Source organism: Colletotrichum truncatum (genome assembly GCF_014235925.2).
Source record: "Colletotrichum truncatum strain CMES1059 chromosome Unknown Contig_0006, whole genome shotgun sequence".
Lineage (NCBI taxonomy): Eukaryota > Fungi > Ascomycota > Sordariomycetes > Glomerellales > Glomerellaceae > Colletotrichum > Colletotrichum truncatum.
The window spans coordinates 3,754,779-3,772,046 of NW_027222403.1; the positions used below are offsets into that span (position 1 = coordinate 3,754,779).

General features: G+C 53.0%; 9 protein-coding genes across 9 annotated transcripts; 6 read left to right on the forward strand and 3 right to left on the reverse strand.

Annotated features, from left to right (window-relative positions):
• Positions 1-658: 658 nt before the first annotated feature.
• On the reverse strand, positions 659-1,319 carry CTRU02_210318 (uncharacterized protein; the record flags this gene model as incomplete). The annotated part of the gene is made up of 2 exons (XM_036729770.1): positions 659-843; positions 908-1,319. The coding sequence occupies 2 exons, from the start codon at positions 1,317-1,319 to the stop codon at positions 659-661; spliced, it is 597 nt and encodes a 198-aa protein (XP_036578612.1).
• Positions 1,320-1,797: 478 nt separating this feature from the next.
• CTRU02_210319 (uncharacterized protein) lies at positions 1,798-2,265 on the forward strand (the record flags this gene model as incomplete). Its single annotated transcript, XM_036729771.1, has 2 exons — positions 1,798-1,800; positions 1,855-2,265. 2 exons carry the CDS (start codon positions 1,798-1,800, stop codon positions 2,263-2,265), a joined length of 414 nt encoding a protein of 137 aa, XP_036578613.1.
• Positions 2,266-3,003: 738 nt separating this feature from the next.
• CTRU02_210320 ((S)-2-hydroxy-acid oxidase) lies at positions 3,004-4,255 on the forward strand (the record flags this gene model as incomplete). Its single annotated transcript, XM_036729772.1, has 3 exons — positions 3,004-3,091; positions 3,162-4,045; positions 4,103-4,255. The coding sequence occupies 3 exons, from the start codon at positions 3,004-3,006 to the stop codon at positions 4,253-4,255; spliced, it is 1,125 nt and encodes a 374-aa protein (XP_036578614.1).
• An 876-nt stretch (positions 4,256-5,131) lies between these two features.
• CTRU02_210321 (polarized growth protein) lies at positions 5,132-6,907 on the forward strand (the record flags this gene model as incomplete). The annotated part of the gene is made up of 1 exon (XM_036729773.1): positions 5,132-6,907. The coding sequence occupies one exon, from the start codon at positions 5,132-5,134 to the stop codon at positions 6,905-6,907; it is 1,776 nt and encodes a 591-aa protein (XP_036578615.1).
• A 1,439-nt stretch (positions 6,908-8,346) lies between these two features.
• Positions 8,347-8,712, forward strand: CTRU02_210322 (uncharacterized protein; the record flags this gene model as incomplete). The annotated part of the gene is made up of 2 exons (XM_036729774.1): positions 8,347-8,549; positions 8,640-8,712. 2 exons carry the CDS (start codon positions 8,347-8,349, stop codon positions 8,710-8,712), a joined length of 276 nt encoding a protein of 91 aa, XP_036578616.1.
• Positions 8,713-9,288: 576 nt separating this feature from the next.
• On the reverse strand, positions 9,289-10,937 carry CTRU02_210323 (mitochondrial translocase complex component; the record flags this gene model as incomplete). The annotated part of the gene is made up of 2 exons (XM_036729775.1): positions 9,289-9,900; positions 9,960-10,937. 2 exons carry the CDS (start codon positions 10,935-10,937, stop codon positions 9,289-9,291), a joined length of 1,590 nt encoding a protein of 529 aa, XP_036578617.1.
• Positions 10,938-12,223: 1,286 nt separating this feature from the next.
• On the forward strand, positions 12,224-13,153 carry CTRU02_210324 (3 exoribonuclease family protein; the record flags this gene model as incomplete). Its single annotated transcript, XM_036729776.1, has 1 exon — positions 12,224-13,153. One exon carries the CDS (start codon positions 12,224-12,226, stop codon positions 13,151-13,153), a length of 930 nt encoding a protein of 309 aa, XP_036578618.1.
• Positions 13,154-14,200: 1,047 nt separating this feature from the next.
• Positions 14,201-15,096, forward strand: CTRU02_210325 (3' exoribonuclease; the record flags this gene model as incomplete). The annotated part of the gene is made up of 2 exons (XM_036729777.1): positions 14,201-14,487; positions 14,583-15,096. The coding sequence occupies 2 exons, from the start codon at positions 14,201-14,203 to the stop codon at positions 15,094-15,096; spliced, it is 801 nt and encodes a 266-aa protein (XP_036578619.1).
• Positions 15,097-15,234: 138 nt separating this feature from the next.
• CTRU02_210326 (uncharacterized protein) lies at positions 15,235-16,754 on the reverse strand (the record flags this gene model as incomplete). The annotated part of the gene is made up of 2 exons (XM_036729778.1): positions 15,235-16,521; positions 16,602-16,754. The coding sequence occupies 2 exons, from the start codon at positions 16,752-16,754 to the stop codon at positions 15,235-15,237; spliced, it is 1,440 nt and encodes a 479-aa protein (XP_036578620.1).
• Between the last annotated feature and the right edge of the window lie 514 nt (positions 16,755-17,268).

Consider the following 17,268-nt stretch of genomic DNA (forward strand, 5'->3'; position numbering starts at 1 on the left):
TCTGAGCTTTGTTGACGTCGAACGTCCAAGTAAGTTGACCCATCGTCAGCTTGCCTTGCGTAACCTGCTAGAAGCTCCTTGTCGTTGAAGCATATGACGGAGCAAGCCTCACAGAGTTGCGATGATGTGAAGGCGCTGGTTGTTGTGGTGGAGCAGTCAATGTGGTTCGCCATGTCGACCAGAAGCGTACCGACCTTGTGTTGCAATGTGGAATGTGTGAGACGAGCTGAAGATGATCATGCGTGGCACGATGGCTGTGGGGCACAATGGCTTGACTGAAGATAGATGCCATAGAAGATAAGCGCTGCCGATGACGGCTTTGTAGCGCTGGATCTCTACTAGTAGGCGTGATCCTCGCTAGCCGGTGGGTAAGCGTCGCAGCATTGCATCCACTTCAGGTAAGCGCTAGACGCATGTTCTTGCAGGCAGGCCTCGCTGGCGCTGCAATTCAGACCTTGCTACCGTGCAAGCCGGCTGGGGCACCTTGGACCGGAGGATGTGTATTCAGTTAGTTGCAAGTTTCCTCGTTTTTGACCCAACGCATGCGCCATCGACTGATCTCAGCCCATGGCTGCAGCGGTTTATACTTGCCGGGAGAGGTGAGGCCCACATTGGCGGTCTTTAACGGAAACCTCATACTGTTCAAGAAAGACTCGGCCTAGGCTTGCTGTGTTTCTTCTACTTGGGCCTTCATCCCAGAACCGAAGCGTTTGCGAACGAACTCAACATACCCGACGGGCCGGCCGCGAGCAAGTCCGACGGCGTCTTGCAACCCGCCGTATACCAGCCCGAAGAGTAATCCGTATCTCGCCGTGCGCGCAGCAGTTGGTAGAGAGAAACGATCTGAAGAGGTGGTTGTATTAGCGGAAATGTATAGGAAATGAGAGACAAGATTGGCGTGACTTACTCACGAGACTGAAGCTACCAGCTACAGTTAAACTGGCCAGAACGGTGCTGAGAAGATCTGTGCTCCCTCGGTATCTATCTACAGTGCTCTCAAGACCAAACGCCATCAGGGTCCAGAAACTGAGTCGAGCACCCATACGCAGGCCCTCGCGGAGACCGCCGTACATGGTGTGATAGTTCTTGCTCTTATGATAGAGGTACCAGCCCGTGGTGGTAGTGGGCATCTTGTGCGCGTGCTCGGCACGGAAACGTAGCTGTGCGGTCTGGCCTCCTTGAGCAATGCCCAATGTCGTTCCAATACCGAAACCAACCAAGCCAGCGAGAGGAATACGTGCAGGTGTCGGAATGGAGAGACGGGACTCGGACGGCTTCTGGCTGAAGTGTTCAGCCATGGTTGATCTGCGTTCGGCCATAGTGATGTGTGATCGCGAATGGAGGTTCGGCAGTGTGTTATGTTATGACGAATCGACAATCGGTAAACGGCCCAAACACCTAGTGTCCTTTTCTGCTCTGAATTTTGAGGTTTGTTTCGATCAAGTCGGTAGTGACGGCTCAAAGAAAGCTCCGATTGCTTCAGCACAGAAGAAATCGGCCTCTGTCGGGAAGGGAGCTTGGACCAGGGACTAATCGGGGAAGGACCTGCGGGAAGGCCATTAACACGTGATCACATGACTTCGCATCTTAAAGTGCCCCGCGCTTGCCTTTACCTTCCACTGAGCTCGCGCCTGCCGTAGCCATAGCCGCCTGAAATTCTCCCCGCCACTTTCCGCCAACACCGCCCATCTTACAGCAGCAACTCAGTCTTCCCATCCTACCTAAGAATTCAGTCCCGGAAACCAATTCAAAAGATTGAATTAAATATTCACCTTCGAAAGATTCGAAACCGTTATAATGGTTTGAGCACACTCCAGATGTAATCAGGCGAAGTACACATTGCTAATATTTGCGCAGCACGTTGACGATACATTCTACTCATTGCGCTTCAAGTATGGTGCGCATACCATTTTGATGTTCGTCGACAGTCAGCAGAACTTCTCTGAAATCACGACATCACTGCTAGAGGTTCTCCGCGACCGATTCCCCGATGGCCTCACTATTAGCCACACATCTCCCGAGACTACGGCCCTTCCGGATGGTGACGTGCAACTAGCCTATGCTTTACCCGTCAACGCGAACGACTTGACACAAGGATGGAAGAACATCAAGGTCAAGAGCGATGATACACCTGTTGGAAGGGGCCTGCGTGATGGTTGCGCTGTTGCATTCTCCTTTGACGTCGACGAGCCCGAATTTGTCGTCGATGTGCCTAGCCTGGACGATGACCTGGAAGAGGAAGAAGGCATGGAATCTGATGTCTAATTGTGTTTGGTACTTTGCTTAGATGCATGGCGTTCCGGCAATGGAGGTATCGAGATGGCACCGTCAACCACAAAGTTTGGCGGCTGATGACGAGAGAATTTATGACAGCATAGCGGATGCGATCTCCCGATGACATGAAATACTACATGTGTCAGATGACACCCGCATAGACGAATCGACATTGAATGTAAACCAAACTTTAACATTTTCAAGTTATGATACCATCAAGGAGAATGCGTCGGCGTTAGCAGCGCTTGCAGCCATGCATGTATTGTCCAGTAGAAACCAGTCTATTTTACTGGCGGTAATACGACAGATCTGACTGCTGTAATTAGTATCCCTGAGACCAAATGCATGTATTTCAGCAATATAGCCTCCGCCTTGCAGGCTGTTGTAGCATCTGCCAGCAAACTGTTAGTCACCCCCGCCTCGGTAGTGGGCGGCAAGCTAGCTATCTCCATGCTTGGCGTGCAGATAAACTAATGCCACTCGTTACATTTCTGCATCTCGACCAAAGGGTTCTCCCCAGACCAAGAACTAACTGGTGTTGGTAACTATGGCGAGATCGGAGTCGGCACGGTTTATAAGCTGCTTGATAAGGGGATAGCACCCGCATCTCCCAACAAATGACACTGCTGACCCCAAGCATTTCCATCGCCGCTCTTTCTCGTCAACGCTCTGCCGATAGATACATCTACCTCACAAACATCATTCACATTTTGTCGATAACAAGCAGCAATGACTGAGCGAAGTGAGCAAGACCTAATTCTAAGCGTCGAGGACGTTAGAATTGCCGCTGCAAAGAAACTCTCCTCGAGCGCAAGAGGTAAGCTCCCTCCTTGTGAACTCCAGACTATCATATAGCGCACTACTTAAAAGTTACACACGACGCTCAGAGTTCTACGATGCCGGTTCAACGGGTCAGGTTACAGTTAAAGACAACACCGCAGCATATTCCAAATACCGTCTTCTTCCACGAGTTCTTGTGGACGTGTCCGAAGTTGATACTGGTATTACTCTGTTCGGTCAAAAAATCGATTTTCCACTCTGCGTCTCGCCTGCCGGAGTCCAGGCCATGGCACACCCTGACGGTGAACTTGCAACTAGCAAGGCATGTGCGAGACGCAATGTTCACATGGGCATCTCTTCTTTCTGCAACTATCCTGTTGAGGAAGTGAGAGCAGCCGGTCTCGATACGGGACCGATCCAGCACGTCATGCAGCTCTACACAATGAGAGATCGCGATGCTCAGTTACGCATTATCCGGCGCGCGGAAAAGGCAGGTTGCGTGGCCATCTTCTTGACTGCTGACAGCCCGGTGCTGGGAGTTCGTTATAATGAGCCCCGCAACCAGTTCCGGATTCCCGAGGGGCTTTCTCTTCCCATGTTTGAGAGGACTTCGGAGACAATCCGAGCTACCACTCATGAGGACGGCTTCGACTCCATCAACTCCAACGCTCACTCGTGGGCCAAGGAGATTCCTTGGCTGAGGAGCGTTACCAAGATGCAAATTTGGATCAAGGGGATACTGACTGAAGAGGACGTTGAACTTGCGATCCAGTACAAGTGTGACGGGATCATTGTGAGTAATCACGGTGGTCGGCAGCTCGATGAGACCCCAGCCACGATCGACGTGCTCCCACACTGCGTCAAGGCGGCGAAGGGGAGAATCCCAGTTCACATTGACGGTGGTGTTCGTAGTGGTACTGACATTTTTAAAGCACTGGCCCTCGGTGCTCAGTGTGTGTGGATTGGAAGGCCGATGATATGGGGACTTGCGGTAAGTTGACAGTACAAAGTCCCGAACTTCAGAGCTCTGACTTTCAATCCTGGATAGTATGACGGTGAGGCAGGTGTCACCAAAGTTTTGGATATTATGTATGGCGAGTTCAAGAGATGCATGCAGCTGTGTGGATGTACTTCGATTGCCGACATTACCCCTGCATCGCTGGGAGTTGTGCAGAAATATGGCCCTCTCGCGAGGCTATAAGTCGGCATTTGGATAGGTAGTCAAAGGAGTTGTATCATCTTGGCCATTACTCTAATGGGACATTATATACTATGAGATTAAGAGCGAAATTGGGTTGAATTAGATAACTTGGTTCTTGGTACAAAGTAGAATATATACGGGTTCGACTGCCTTGGCATTCCATGTACTCTATTGCTTGTCAAGTATTGAGTTTGTTTAGACTACCGAGGTGCTAGGGGTCTTACAGGGGAGCATCGACACCTGTAAATAAGAAGAGCATAGTTTGCAGAAAGAGAAGATAAATGAAGGCCCGTGTCATATAAATCGGGGCAATTCTCTACAACCCAGGTCCGTTCAACCCTAACTCTAATATCATGGATCTGCCTCAAACACCGAGTAACCTTCAACCATCAACGCTTTCAGCTGGCAGAGTCATTGCATACAGCAGCATCTCAAAACCAGAGGCTAGAACCTAAACCAAGATGCACATCTCCCATAAACGGATTAAGGGTCCATAACATAAGCCTAAACCCTAGACAAAGAGACAAAGACTGGTTGGTAGTTCGTAAAAGCAGTGCTGCACTCAGTAAAGACAAATGACGTCGATGGTCTGGACCGCGATCGCTAAGAAATAACGAGCAGGGTTCTTGCATGGCCCCCCCACTGCTTAACCCAGGCACAGTAAAATCCTTCCCCCTGTCTCACTGTATCCATCTGGACCCCTTTTCCAGGCATGTCAGTTGTCAATCAACCTACCTTTTAAAGAAATATAGGACGGAGGGCCAACTTATTTTCTTACACCTTACCAAAACAACACCACACCAAACCCTCGAAAAGGGGCGGACCGTCACAACAACAGCCGCAGAGTCTTCGACTTCTGCCGATGCTGCCAGCCACATGTCCCTTGTGGCCCTCCTCCGCCATGGCCTCCGCCTCCTACTCCCGCTGGCGGTAGTCTTAAACGTTTACCTTTACCTCTATCCCATCTTCATCGGCTGCGCATTCCCCGTTGCACCAAGCGACAGCTCGAGCGGTGCCGAACTCGGCAGCAAAGTCGCATTTCTCGAAGCTGTGCGACCGCATCTCCCCCCATCCATCCCTCTTCGGAAGACGAGCGCGCGTCCAGCCCCGTTTCGTCTCCTTGCACTCGGTGATCCCCAACTCGAGGGCGACACTGCGATTCGAAGACATAATGGCCCAATCTTTGCTCATGCAAGGAGCCTCTGGTCCCATGTGACCTTTCAATCCGAGAACTCGCTGCGACAGCGTATCCGACAGTCGCTCCACGATTTGATCGATATCTTCTTTGAGGACGTCTTTGACGAGCTTGAGTCGATTCGCAAGCGGATAGATCTGTTTGGCAACGACTTTTACCTTGCCCACATCTACCGCACCGTACACTGGTGGACTCGGCCTACACACGTCACTGTCCTTGGCGACCTGCTGGGCAGCCAGTGGATTGGTATTGAAGAATTCCGGCGCCGTGGCCGCCGTTACTGGGACCGCGTCATGCGAGGCACGGAGCGTGTTCCAGACGACGTCGCCGCATACCCCTCTATGGAATATGAACTCTCGGGCTTACTCTCGCCGTCTGGCGAGCCTTCTGCCGAGTGGCCGCGTCGTGTCATCAACGTGGCTGGCAATCACGACATTGGATACGCTGGTGACATTAACCAGGACCGTTTTGGCCGTTTTGAGCGTCTGTTTGGCAAGGCGAACTACGAGCTGCGGTTCGAGCTTCCTATTGAAGACCCAAAAGTCAATGCCACTGTGGTGGACGATGTGGCAAATCCCAGCTCCGATCGTCTGCCCCCTGAGATCCGCGTAATCATTCTCAACGACATGAACCTCGACACTCCCGCCAAAGATGCGGATTTACAGGATGCCACATATGCATTCATTAATTCGGTCATAGAGACATCTTCGGCAGTCGAGTACAACGGACACTTTACTGTTGTCTTGACACACATTCCTTTACACAAGCCGGAAGGCGTTTGCGTGGACTCGCCCTTCTTTGACTTCCACGGCGACGAAGACGGTGGCGGAGTCAAGGAGCAGAACTTACTTTCCTACGACGCCAGCAAGGGCTTCCTCGAAGGCATATTCGGCATGAGCGGCAACACAGAGGCGCCTGGCAACGGCAAGGGTCGCCCAGGCGTGATCCTCAACGGCCATGATCACGAGGGCTGTGACACGTTCCACTACATCAATCAGACGGACGGCAACCTTGAAGACAGGAGATGGCAGGCCCAAAAATGGAAGGACGCCAAGGGCCATGGCGTGGCCGGTGCCGCTGGTGTCCCCGGCTTGAGAGAAATCACAGTCAGGAGTATGATGGGTGATTTCGGCGGTAATGCCGGGCTCTTCAGCGCTTGGTTTGACGAGGAGACGTGGAGTTGGAAGTTTGAATATGCGACGTGCGCGTTGGGAACGCAGCACATGTGGTGGCTCGTCCACATTTTGGATCTCGTGGCGGTCGTTGGCATCATCGCCTACATTGTCCTGTCCGTCTTGGAGGCGAACAAGCCGCCGTCTCCCGCAAAATCGAACGGGGCCTTGATATCGAACGGGACCGTGACATCGAATGGGAAGCCCACCCCTGCGAACGGTGTCGTCCCTTCTAATGGTGCAGTTAAGAAGCCGACAGAGAACGGTGAGGCCATTTTGTCGTAGTCATTCGTGTCATACAAATACCCGGCAGGGCAAAGCCTGTCTCAGTTTCTTAGTAAAGCAATTCATTTTGTAGCATTGCTCGCGCCCGCGCTATACTCTATGGCATGTGTGTCTCTTTAACCGATGACATTCCGTTCTATATTATGTTGACAAACCACGCCCATTCGTCATTGTACCCCCGGAATTCTCCATTCACGAGCGTCCCTGCCTTTGTAACCCCCCCGTGTCCCGTTGCAATCTTTATATATATCTTGCCCTGTCATCGGTAGCCGAGTTTCCCCTCATGCTGTGCTCCAGTTCCTCACTACGGCCGTGGTGACATCTGTCAGCCACTGCATGTTACATACGATTCGCGGCAGGGTCAACTCACCGCCAAAGAGGCAACCATAAAGACATCTTGTGTGTTGTGGCTCGCACGCAAGCAGTTGCAAGGGGGTAACCGTATTCCCCTTCTTCAAATGTTTCCAGATTACCTCGCGTGCCTTGTCAACCGTGACAGGTCTCACCTCAATCTACTACCCCAAGCACAGCCATGTGTTTCTTTAAAACCCACTCTTGTGAGAGCCCATGATCACCCCCCTCCCCTGAGCCACAGTAATTTACAATACAAGCCCCCCTTCTCGGCGCCGAGAGATGGGCTGGAGATGTTGCAATATCAGCCCATACCAACACGGATATTTGCCAAAGTGAACTGTGAAAGAAAAAAAAAAAAAAGGCACTATACAATCCGGTTCAACGCGTCTCCGTCACCGTCGCACAAGCGGCTACACGATACGAACTATCTGGAAAGGAACGATGCGTTCTCCCTTGCCACTGGGGGGGGGTCTCCGGTTACCCTGAATACCGGGAAAGAGTCCTGTTCTTCCTGCGTGCGCGCATCTATAAGTCGCCTAGCTGGCCGTTGGCGACCTTGCCCGTCACTCATGCCATGTGTTGTGTGTTTGTTTGACTGCGTCGTGTGCAACCGTACCACCACTGCCGCGCGGCCCAGGACAGGAACGCTATCGTGGGTTTTTTTTTTTTTTTTTTTTTTTTTTTTTTTTTGGTTTTTTGTTTTAATATTTCGTTTTCGGTCCGTACCTGGTTTTTTTTTTTTGAACGACTGGTCGGTGCAAGGCTGTGTGCTTTGTGGGATACCATCACCCCGTCGTCGTCACTATTTTTGTTGGCGATCACGAGGTCTTGGACCAGGAGGGCTTCTGCCGCTGCCCGGGTTGCGAGCCAAGGAGCAAACACTGGGCAGGTGATGCGCTGGTGAGAGGTTGTTCAACGTTGACAGCGACTTGTTCGGATCGGCTTCATATATAAAAGGCGGAGAACAACCTCGATGAACAACTTTGACTACATCAGGTCGAATACAGCTTCAAAGCAGTACACCAAGTTTTAAATATCATTTCTAAGCTCCACTTACATACATCGAACCTTCGAAGAAAATCAATATGCAGCTTCTTCGCATTACGATATTCACCTTCCTCGCCGGCTACGGCCTCGCTGTACCAACCACGCAAAAGGTCTCCAGGTCCGCGCAGGAAGTCGACCCGTTGATTGCAGCGGGTAAGAAGCCGCCCATCAACTTGTCCTGGGAGTACTGCCAGAAAACGTGCGACTGTACAAAGTTTGACAAGGACGAGGATTATGATCGGTAAGTCGACTCGCTCATGGCATTTCGTGCTAGGGTCTGCGTTTGGATCCTTTGGTAAACTGAGGTGGTTAAGACTAATATCGAGGCCAGGTTCTTTCAATGCTTTACGAATCCAAACTGCGAAGAGTGCGCGCGTAAGGGTATGACCCGTTCATTCAGCTGAACAGACTTGTTCGCTTAGAGAAGAGGGAAGGTTCTTATTTCCAGGAAGATTAGCATTGAAGAGTCGCAGACAGGTAAAGGAATTTGCCGAGGCATGCTTTCATGGCCTAGACAAACTACCAAATGAAGTACGTCAGTTTTGGACGTACATGATTTATGATGGGGAAACGATACAAGGCAGTCCCTAAAGAAACCTGCCATCAAGTATAATGTACAGTTATTAGTCACGTAACTCAATGGACACTCGTTCTCAACCACAGTAATACCACAAACATGCGGAGAATATAATATTTTCACATAGATACACCAAGCTGGTCAAACCATGCTTCTTCTCCATGGTGGCCTAGAGTTAGGGTAGTATACAGAGATTCGTACATACGCAGACCCTCGCGTCGTCAAGTCTATATGCAAGTTGTGGCGCCTCCCCATCGCCGAAACCCGCCCCGATGATACAAGTACAAGTAGTTTTGGTAAGAGGAGAGAAGAAATCTTGGTAATAGAACGCACAGTCTGTGCTGATTAGCCCGGTTTTGTTTTGGTTCGTTTTTTTTCGGTTTGGGAGTTTATTTGCTCCTCTTTACTGCTTCTTGTTGGGGTCGTCACTCTTGACGAACCAGCCGCCGAAGGAGCCCATCATGTTCTGCATGGCCTCCTGCTGCATCTTCTCCTGCATGGCGGCCTCCTCCTTGAGCCACTTCTCACCGTTCTCGCGAATCTCCTTCTCGAGGAGCTCATAGTTGCGCTGACCACGCTCACGAGCAATGTCCTGGAGCATCTTGCCCTGGGCCAGAGCCTCGTGAGGGTTCATCTCGCCGTCAGGGGAGACCATCAGGCTCATGTTGGAAGGCTTCAGGCCAAGCATGCCGCCCAACAGGCTCATACCAGAGGGCGCCTTCTTCTTCTTGGCCTCGAGCTGCTTCTGGAACTCAGCACGCGCAATAGCCTCGCGGCGCGCGAACTCGGTAGGGATGTGCTTGCCGTCGAAGGACTTGAGGACCTTGCGGACGTCGCCATACTGCATTGTGTGGATGTACTCGAGGAAGGGAATAAGGCTGACGAGCTCCTTGTCCTTGGAGTCACCTGTCCACTTGGGGAGCACAATGGCGTTCTCCGGCTGGTTCTGGACGTGCTTCTCGTTGGTGTCGATGATGATCACCTTAGAAAGGTCACGGTTGAGATAAGAAAGGTCCTAAAGGGTAATCAGTATGGAAGTGGAAAAAAAAGAGCACGCGGGGAAGGTATGCGTACCTTGACGAACTCTCCATCCTTGTACTTGGTCGCCTCGCGGTAGAGGGGCCACATGATGAAGCGATAAGGGTCAAGTTTCCTCACGAGGGGCTCGCCAATGGCGAAGGGTACACTGGTGAAAAGAACAAGCTCGTAGTACTGGCTGAGGTAGTGCAAGAAGTAGTCAACGCCAGGTCTCTTGGCGACTCTCCAGCCATGCTCACGGGTCCATTCGCTGTGGACGAGCAAGTCTTCCAAGCTGATGCAGAGAGTGTAGGGGCGCTCGAAAGACGGGTCGGGGTCGGGAAGCAGCTTCTCGAATGCCGGTTCTTGATAGTAGTTCAGGAAGTCGCCTGTTCGCGCCTTTACTCTGTTCCACCAAGCACCGAATGACCAGCCATTGGGGGCGTCCTCGGCATGTCTCTTCTCCTCGTCCTTGTCGTCCCAGTTGCGTCCGAGATAGACGACACCGCTCAAGCCGAAGCCGATGAAGGCAAGGAACATACGGTTTGCGAGCTGCTGCCTTTTCCTGTCTGTTGACGAGACGTAAGCGGAATCGGGAAGCTCTCCGCGACCACGGCCACCACCTGAGGCGACGGCCTCCTCCTCAGCAATGGCGGCGAGAGCGGCCTTGTTGGTTGCTCCAGACATCTCGTAGGCGAGAGTTGATGGAATACCCTGGGTCAGATCGGGCAGAGGACCCTTGAACTCTTGAGGCGCTTCGTTCGCATCGGAGGCATCTGACTTGGCTTCGGCTTCGGATGTGTTGGTTGAAGACTTGGATGATGCTGTTTCTTCCGGTGTCGAATCGGCGGGCTTCTCGTTGTTGAAGGGCTTAGGGGCCTCGGGTCCCTTGGGCTTATTCTCCTGTGCAAAAGTTCTTCTCCATGATGAGGCCACAAACTGAGGTCTCGCAGCTGGTGATGTGACAGCGACAGAGCGATAGAGCTGCGCCGCAGTCGGCTGCAGGCGCGCGATCCGAGCTGCCCTCGACAGCATGGCGTTTCAAGGGCCAAAGTCGGTGTGTAAAAATACAAGGGGTATTAATGACCCAACAGTGATGCAGTTCCAATTCGAAAAGGATGAAGACGCGAAAGGGAATGCGCCCAAGCAAGGAAAAGAGAGCCTGGTGGGCGTTGTTGGATGTTGGGTGGAGTGGGCTGGAGGATATTCCTGACGAAAGCACTAGAATTTTTTGAGAGGAAGACACCACTGAACGGACCTTTGGCAGGTTCAGGCTCTGCTCTGACAAGGGCAGCGCCGGTGCACAGTTACGTACCTTTTCCCTGTCCTCTTCCTTCCAGCTGGCTGGTGGACTACTAATTGGGTGGACTGAGAGTGTGGCCCCCACTTTAGCAGAGTTTCCAGATGAATCCAGAGCTCTCATTGGATTCATCCATCTAGCCCCAAGCTCCCCCCCGTTAATCGCCGAATTTCTTCCGGTCTCCGGCCGTACCGTGTCACACTGTAAGCAGTACAGTACGTCCCCAATTTGACTACGTACTCCTGCCCCTGTCTCCCCCAATGAGGTCATTTTTGGTACAGAAGCCGTTCCACATGGTCTTCGCCTCAGCTGATTGGCCCTTGTTAATCAGGCTTAGTCAATTAAACAGAACCATCCTGGCGTCGGCTCACGTGCGAACCTTGTCCCCGCCGCCCATTCCCTTGCTTCGTCTCTCTCTCTGTGTTTAGAGGTGTGTCTTGCAGTGACAGTGACCTTCATGCATAAGGTGCTTCGCTTCCCATCCGTCGTCCGTCGTCTTTTCCCCTCTCACATAAACTGAGCATATCCCCCCCGGTGTCTCCGCTTCGGAATTACTCTTATTCATTTCTTCATTGCGATCTCGAAGAACAGGATTTTTCGACCTCTTCTCATCAATCGAATCGGCCTCTGTCGCCCCGCTCCCCCATTCAATATCCAACTCGCACTACACTATCTACATATACCGTCACCATGGCTGTCGCGTGTGGTGAATTCTAGAGGGTGGTCCCCAAGTTCGATGTTACGATCACAATGGGACCACCCTCTGTGATTCTTTCCGTCCTTCGAGACTATCTGTCGACCTTCTCAACCTGAATATCGCACCCTACGCCTATTGAAATCTCTGCTGCACATAGCCACTAGATACCCCCCTTGCGCAACAAAGTACCCCGCCACCCGCCACTCCCGCCGTTCCTATCAACCAAATCCACGACTTTGTCCTAGAAAAACCCCGGGACCTTGAAATATTCGAATTATAGCCGACCATTGCCATTGAGTCGAATCACACGAAACACAGATCGCCATGGTTCGCCGTTTAAAGATATCGCGTGCGGTCGGCCCGTCGCACGACCCGACGCCCATCTCCTCAACTATCACCACGCCCCTTAGTTCGGCCTACCCGTCGACCTACGCTTCCGAAGTCGATTGGGATAGCGAAGTCAACAATCTTCCTATGGGATCCCTGACCCTCGCCGAGAGGAAGGCTAGACGGAAGGCGAAGCCCTTTCCGTTCATGTCGCTGCCATCCGAACTCCGTCTTAAGGTGTACGACTATTACTTTGAGGGCAGCGGCAGTGTCATTGATCTTGACCCGGACAACTATAAGAAACTGCACAAAAAGCTCGGCATCCAGAGGACCTGTCGAACCGTTTACAACGAAGTCTCGCACTACTTCTATAGCAGCCGCTCTTTCCGAATCTTCCCAACACACCCGGGTCGCTTCTTCAAGACTAAGAAGCCTCTCCTGGCTCGTCTTAAACCGACTTCGCGCAGTCACATTACGTCTTTGGAGCTGCGTCTCGGCCCCGGCTGGAATAAGCCGCCGCGAGGATGGGTGGTTAAACCCGCCCTGGGGCTCCATGAATGTAAGAATGTCCGTCGTCTTTTGGTCATGGTTGAGTGTGACCCCAGCGACGGCGTTTTCAACGGATTCCGCCGGTCAGACGGATTCTATGAAGGCTTCTGCCAATCGCTTCTCACCGAAGTTATGAACGAGATGCCCTGGCTAGACACAGTCACCTTTGATGCGTGGCCCAGTGTTAAGAAGTCGGGCGCGATGATGCGAGGACTCCTCGATGTTACTGCGGCGAACAACCGCAAGATTAGATGGGGCCCCGAGAGAGGATGGACTGACGGCCCCGACGACGAGCCCCAGCCCAGCAGCAACCTGGTGCTAGTGCCGCCACCACCCGAATTTAACACGTCCAGCATGGGCGTTTTGGTTATGGCGTAATGGAGTGATGGCGGAAGTCCATCCCGTCTTCGTTTGAGCTCTTTTCTTTTTCACTTTACTCGCAATTTTGGGATTGGCTTTTCGGACAGGTTTGGCATGGGACAGGCTGGAATTCAGGTAACGGACTTTGAACTGGGTCACGACGGCGGCCATAGTAGCCGACCGTACTCTTCGCTTGTGATGAAGTTGTGTGTAATATAAGCATGACGAGGAACGAGAAACACGATGTGTCACCAATCGACTGTGCCTGATCCTCTACCGTGACAATACGTGAGGCTGCGAATGATCTACTGTAAATCTCCCGCCAAAGGCGATGAGATCGCACACACACGACACCCACCTCTGCGCCTCGTTACCAAGATCCCGTCATCAGACCACTTCCAGGCTTGGGTCCCGTGGCCCGCTAGAATTCCTTCCCTCTTCATGGTCCGTCCCGTTAGGCAAGACGCCGAACATTAAGTGCTGCATTGACTCTCGCTACCCCGCGTTTTCACACTTCCCGCCAATGGCGTCTCAGTCGTAAAAGCTCTGTCGGGTGTGTAGTGTGCATCGCAACCTGCACCATCCATGCTAAACCCGGGCTTTTTAGTTTCAAAACACCCTTTTCCCTCTTCTTTTGGCCCTCCCCCTTCTTCGCTTACATAGTATTAAAGCTTAGAGGAGGGGCCAGCTTTCCCCACGATTTCGGGAGGGACAGTGCGGGCCTGCTGCTGCTCTCCTCTAGGACCTCTGGGCTCTCTGGGCTTTTCCAGGGGTTCACAGTGGCTCGTGCGCCGATACGGGGCGCCAACACCGAACACCCGGCCCCACCATCCATCCATCCATCCCACTTTGATTTTCAGAGGGGCGGGTCGGCAAGTGCCATGCTTGTAGTGGATTGACGCTTTTCCAAAATTTTGGTTTTGTTTCTGAGCGCAGCCTCGTTCCCGTTTTTTTTTTTGGCTTCCGGTATCAGCCACCCCAGCTCTTTGAAGCACACCCGTCTTTAGTCGTACCGACCCTGCATTGCTGCTCGACATTGGAAAAGAGATTCACACTTATTTCAAAATGCCTCTCGATACCTCCACGTATTCCCTGGCGCTGCTGCGCGTCGACGGCCGCAGATGGAACGAGCTCCGACGACTGCACGCCCAGATCCGTACCCAGGATGCCGCCGACGGCTCCAGCTACCTCGAGATGGGACACACAAAGGTCATGTGCGTCGTGACGGGACCGAGCGAACCCCAACGTCGCGGAGGCGCAGGCGGTCAGACCAAGGAGGCTGCTGTCAACGTCAACCTCGTGGTTGCCGGCTTCAGCTCTGTTGATCGCAAGAAGCGCGGTCGCAACGACAAGTGGGTGCTTACCTAATTCCCAATTAATGAAGAAAGAAAGAAAAAAAAAAGACATGTGATGGGATATGGAAAGCTAAAACTACATGTTACGACAGGCGAACTCAGGAGCTCGAGGCAACGATTGCCAAGGCCGTCTCGGCGAACCTTCACACCCATCTCTTCCCCCACAGCAGCATCTCCATCTCCCTCCACGTACTGTCGCAGGACGGCTCTCTGCTGGCTGCTCTCCTTAATGCTTCCACCCTCGCCCTCATCGATGCGGGTATCCCCATGACCGACTACATTGCCGCATGCACGGCTGGTTCGACCTCGACATACGCAGCTGCCGACGACGGCGCGGATCCCTTGCTGGATTTGAATACGCAGGAAGAGCAGGAGCTGCCGTACCTCACCGTGGGAACTCTGGGCCTGACCGACCGTGTCGCGGTCTTGGTCTGCGAGAGTCGTGTCCAGGTCAGTCGTATGGAGGGCATGCTCGCCGTCGGTGTGGATGGATGCAAGCAGGTGCGACAGTTCATGGATCGAGTTGTGAAGGAGAAGGGCAGACAGATGGTGCAGGAGGGTACGGTAGAGAAGGGTACTGGTTTGGATTTGGAGATGGAATCCTAAGAGTGTCGTCTTGAACAAAAAAAGATGCATCACGGTGACGGAATGAATCATGTTTGACAACGGTCAGACTCCCTTACTGATTACTACTATGTTACAGCTCCGACTAATTATGCATACAGAAAAGATGAGAAGCAGTTTTTACAACTCATCGTGCTTGCTGGGAGGCTCAGATACCGTCTCCTTGGGGGCCTCCGTCTCCGCCTCGGGGGTGGGCTCGGTGGCTGCGGTAGACTCCGTGGCTTCCTTGGGCGCGGCCTCGACCTCCTCGACAACCAGGCTCTCGGGGAACTTTTGCTTGGAGCCCTCACCCAGTCGAATAGCGTCAATCCAGTTCTCGACACTCTTGGCGTCAAAGTTGCCCTCGTAGTGTCTCCACCAGCCACGGCGAGGGTTCACGGCGACGATCTCAACCTCGTCCTTCAAGGAGAGACCCTTGACGACGGAAGCACCAGCGGTGTTCTCCTCGGGAACGGCGAAGATGGGGAACAGCTTGCGCTGAGCAATGGCGTACTTGTGGGCGATCTCGGCGAGGCTGCCCAGGGCCTTCTGGGCGTTCTCGCTCTCCTTGGTCGGGACAAATGCCAAGACGCAGGTGTGGGACTTGGAAGTGAGGCACTCTTGCTGGAGAGTCTCGGGGGTGGCGAGGACAGGGACGGCGGGAGCGGGAGGAGGAGGGGCCGCCTTGGTAGACGGGGTCTCGGTAGGCGCCTCGGGTTCGGCTGATGCCTCCTCGGAGGCGGCGGCGGGCTTAGTGGAGGAACTAGACTTGGCAGACGCGGACTTGCTCTTCTTTTCCGACTTCTTCTCGGTCTTCTTACCCTTGGCGGGCGCGGGGTCGGGGTTGGGTTCGGCGACCTGAGAAATAAACTTGACGATTCCATCCTTCTTCATCTCTCCATCGTAGACAATAGGCTCCTTGTCGCCACCGGGCAGAAGCACCAGGGTGGGGAAGGACTTGATTCCAAACTTCTCGACGGCCGCAGACTCCTTGTTGCGGACCTGTCCGACGGTGACAGCGTCGAGGAAGTCGATGGCGACGCTGCGGAGGAGGGCGCTGGTGGTGCCCTTGTCCGTGAAGAGGATGGCCTTGGGCTTGTCGCCCTCGAGGAAGGAGTCGAGGTCCTTGTCGGTGACGCGCTTGACGTGGTTGGTGATCTTGCCGACGACGGCCTCGACGATGCCGGTGGCGGTGCGGGGTCCCTCGTACGGCTCGACGATGGGCTTGCCGGGCTTCTTGCCGGGCTTCACGATCTTGAGAGTCGGGAAGCCCTGGATGCCCATGCTGCCGCAAAAGGGCTTGTTGGCGTCATCGTCACAGTCGATGGCGGCGACCTTGGCAAGACCGTTGAGGTTCTTGGCAGCCTTTTCATAGGCGGGCTTGAGGTTCTGGCAGTGACCGCACCAAGGGGCGTAGAACTCGACAATCTATAATTTTTGAATTTGGTGTGTAAGTCAGTAGGGACATATATACGGGTTTGTTTGACTGGTGGTGGGCGCATGCATACCGAGGTATGGTTGGAGTTGGCAATCAAACGCTCGTAGCTACGGGCGTCGAGCTGCAAAACGGGAGAGCTCTTTGGGTACATGCCGGCCTGAACACCGGGCAAAGCCGACAGGACGGCAACGCCAGCGGCGGCGAGCATAGTGGGGTGATGCATCGTGGTGGATAGAGACGAGCAAGCTAGTGGGGGTGTTGTAACCGGTTGTTAGGTCGTATAAGACTAAGACGTCGTTAAAAGAAGAGAGGGATGAGATAACGGCGGGTTGGAAGGATATGATCAGAGCAAGGAACTAGGTTCAGCTAGAATCAGCAGCTGAAGGACCTTGGTCTTGCATTTATGGACCGAGAGAATTGGAGGAAGGTCTTTACGAGGAAAAGAACGGAAAGAAAAGAGAAAGAAAAAAAAAAAGTGTCAAGTTGGCATCTTTTTCATTTTACCGGGCCAGAGAAAAAAAAGGCCAGCGTGGAACTGTGAGACGCGAACCCCTCACCTCACCTGTAAAGTAGTATAGCCTGCCTGGCCTGGCAGGCCTAAGGGGGGGCTCAATTAGTCTGTGAATGGAACCGTGGAAATTTCCAGTCAATTAGGTGGAAGTACTACTGGCTTATTCAAGCCACAGCCCCACACGAGCTATTGAAGCTTGAGCCACATCTCCAACTTGCAAACAACG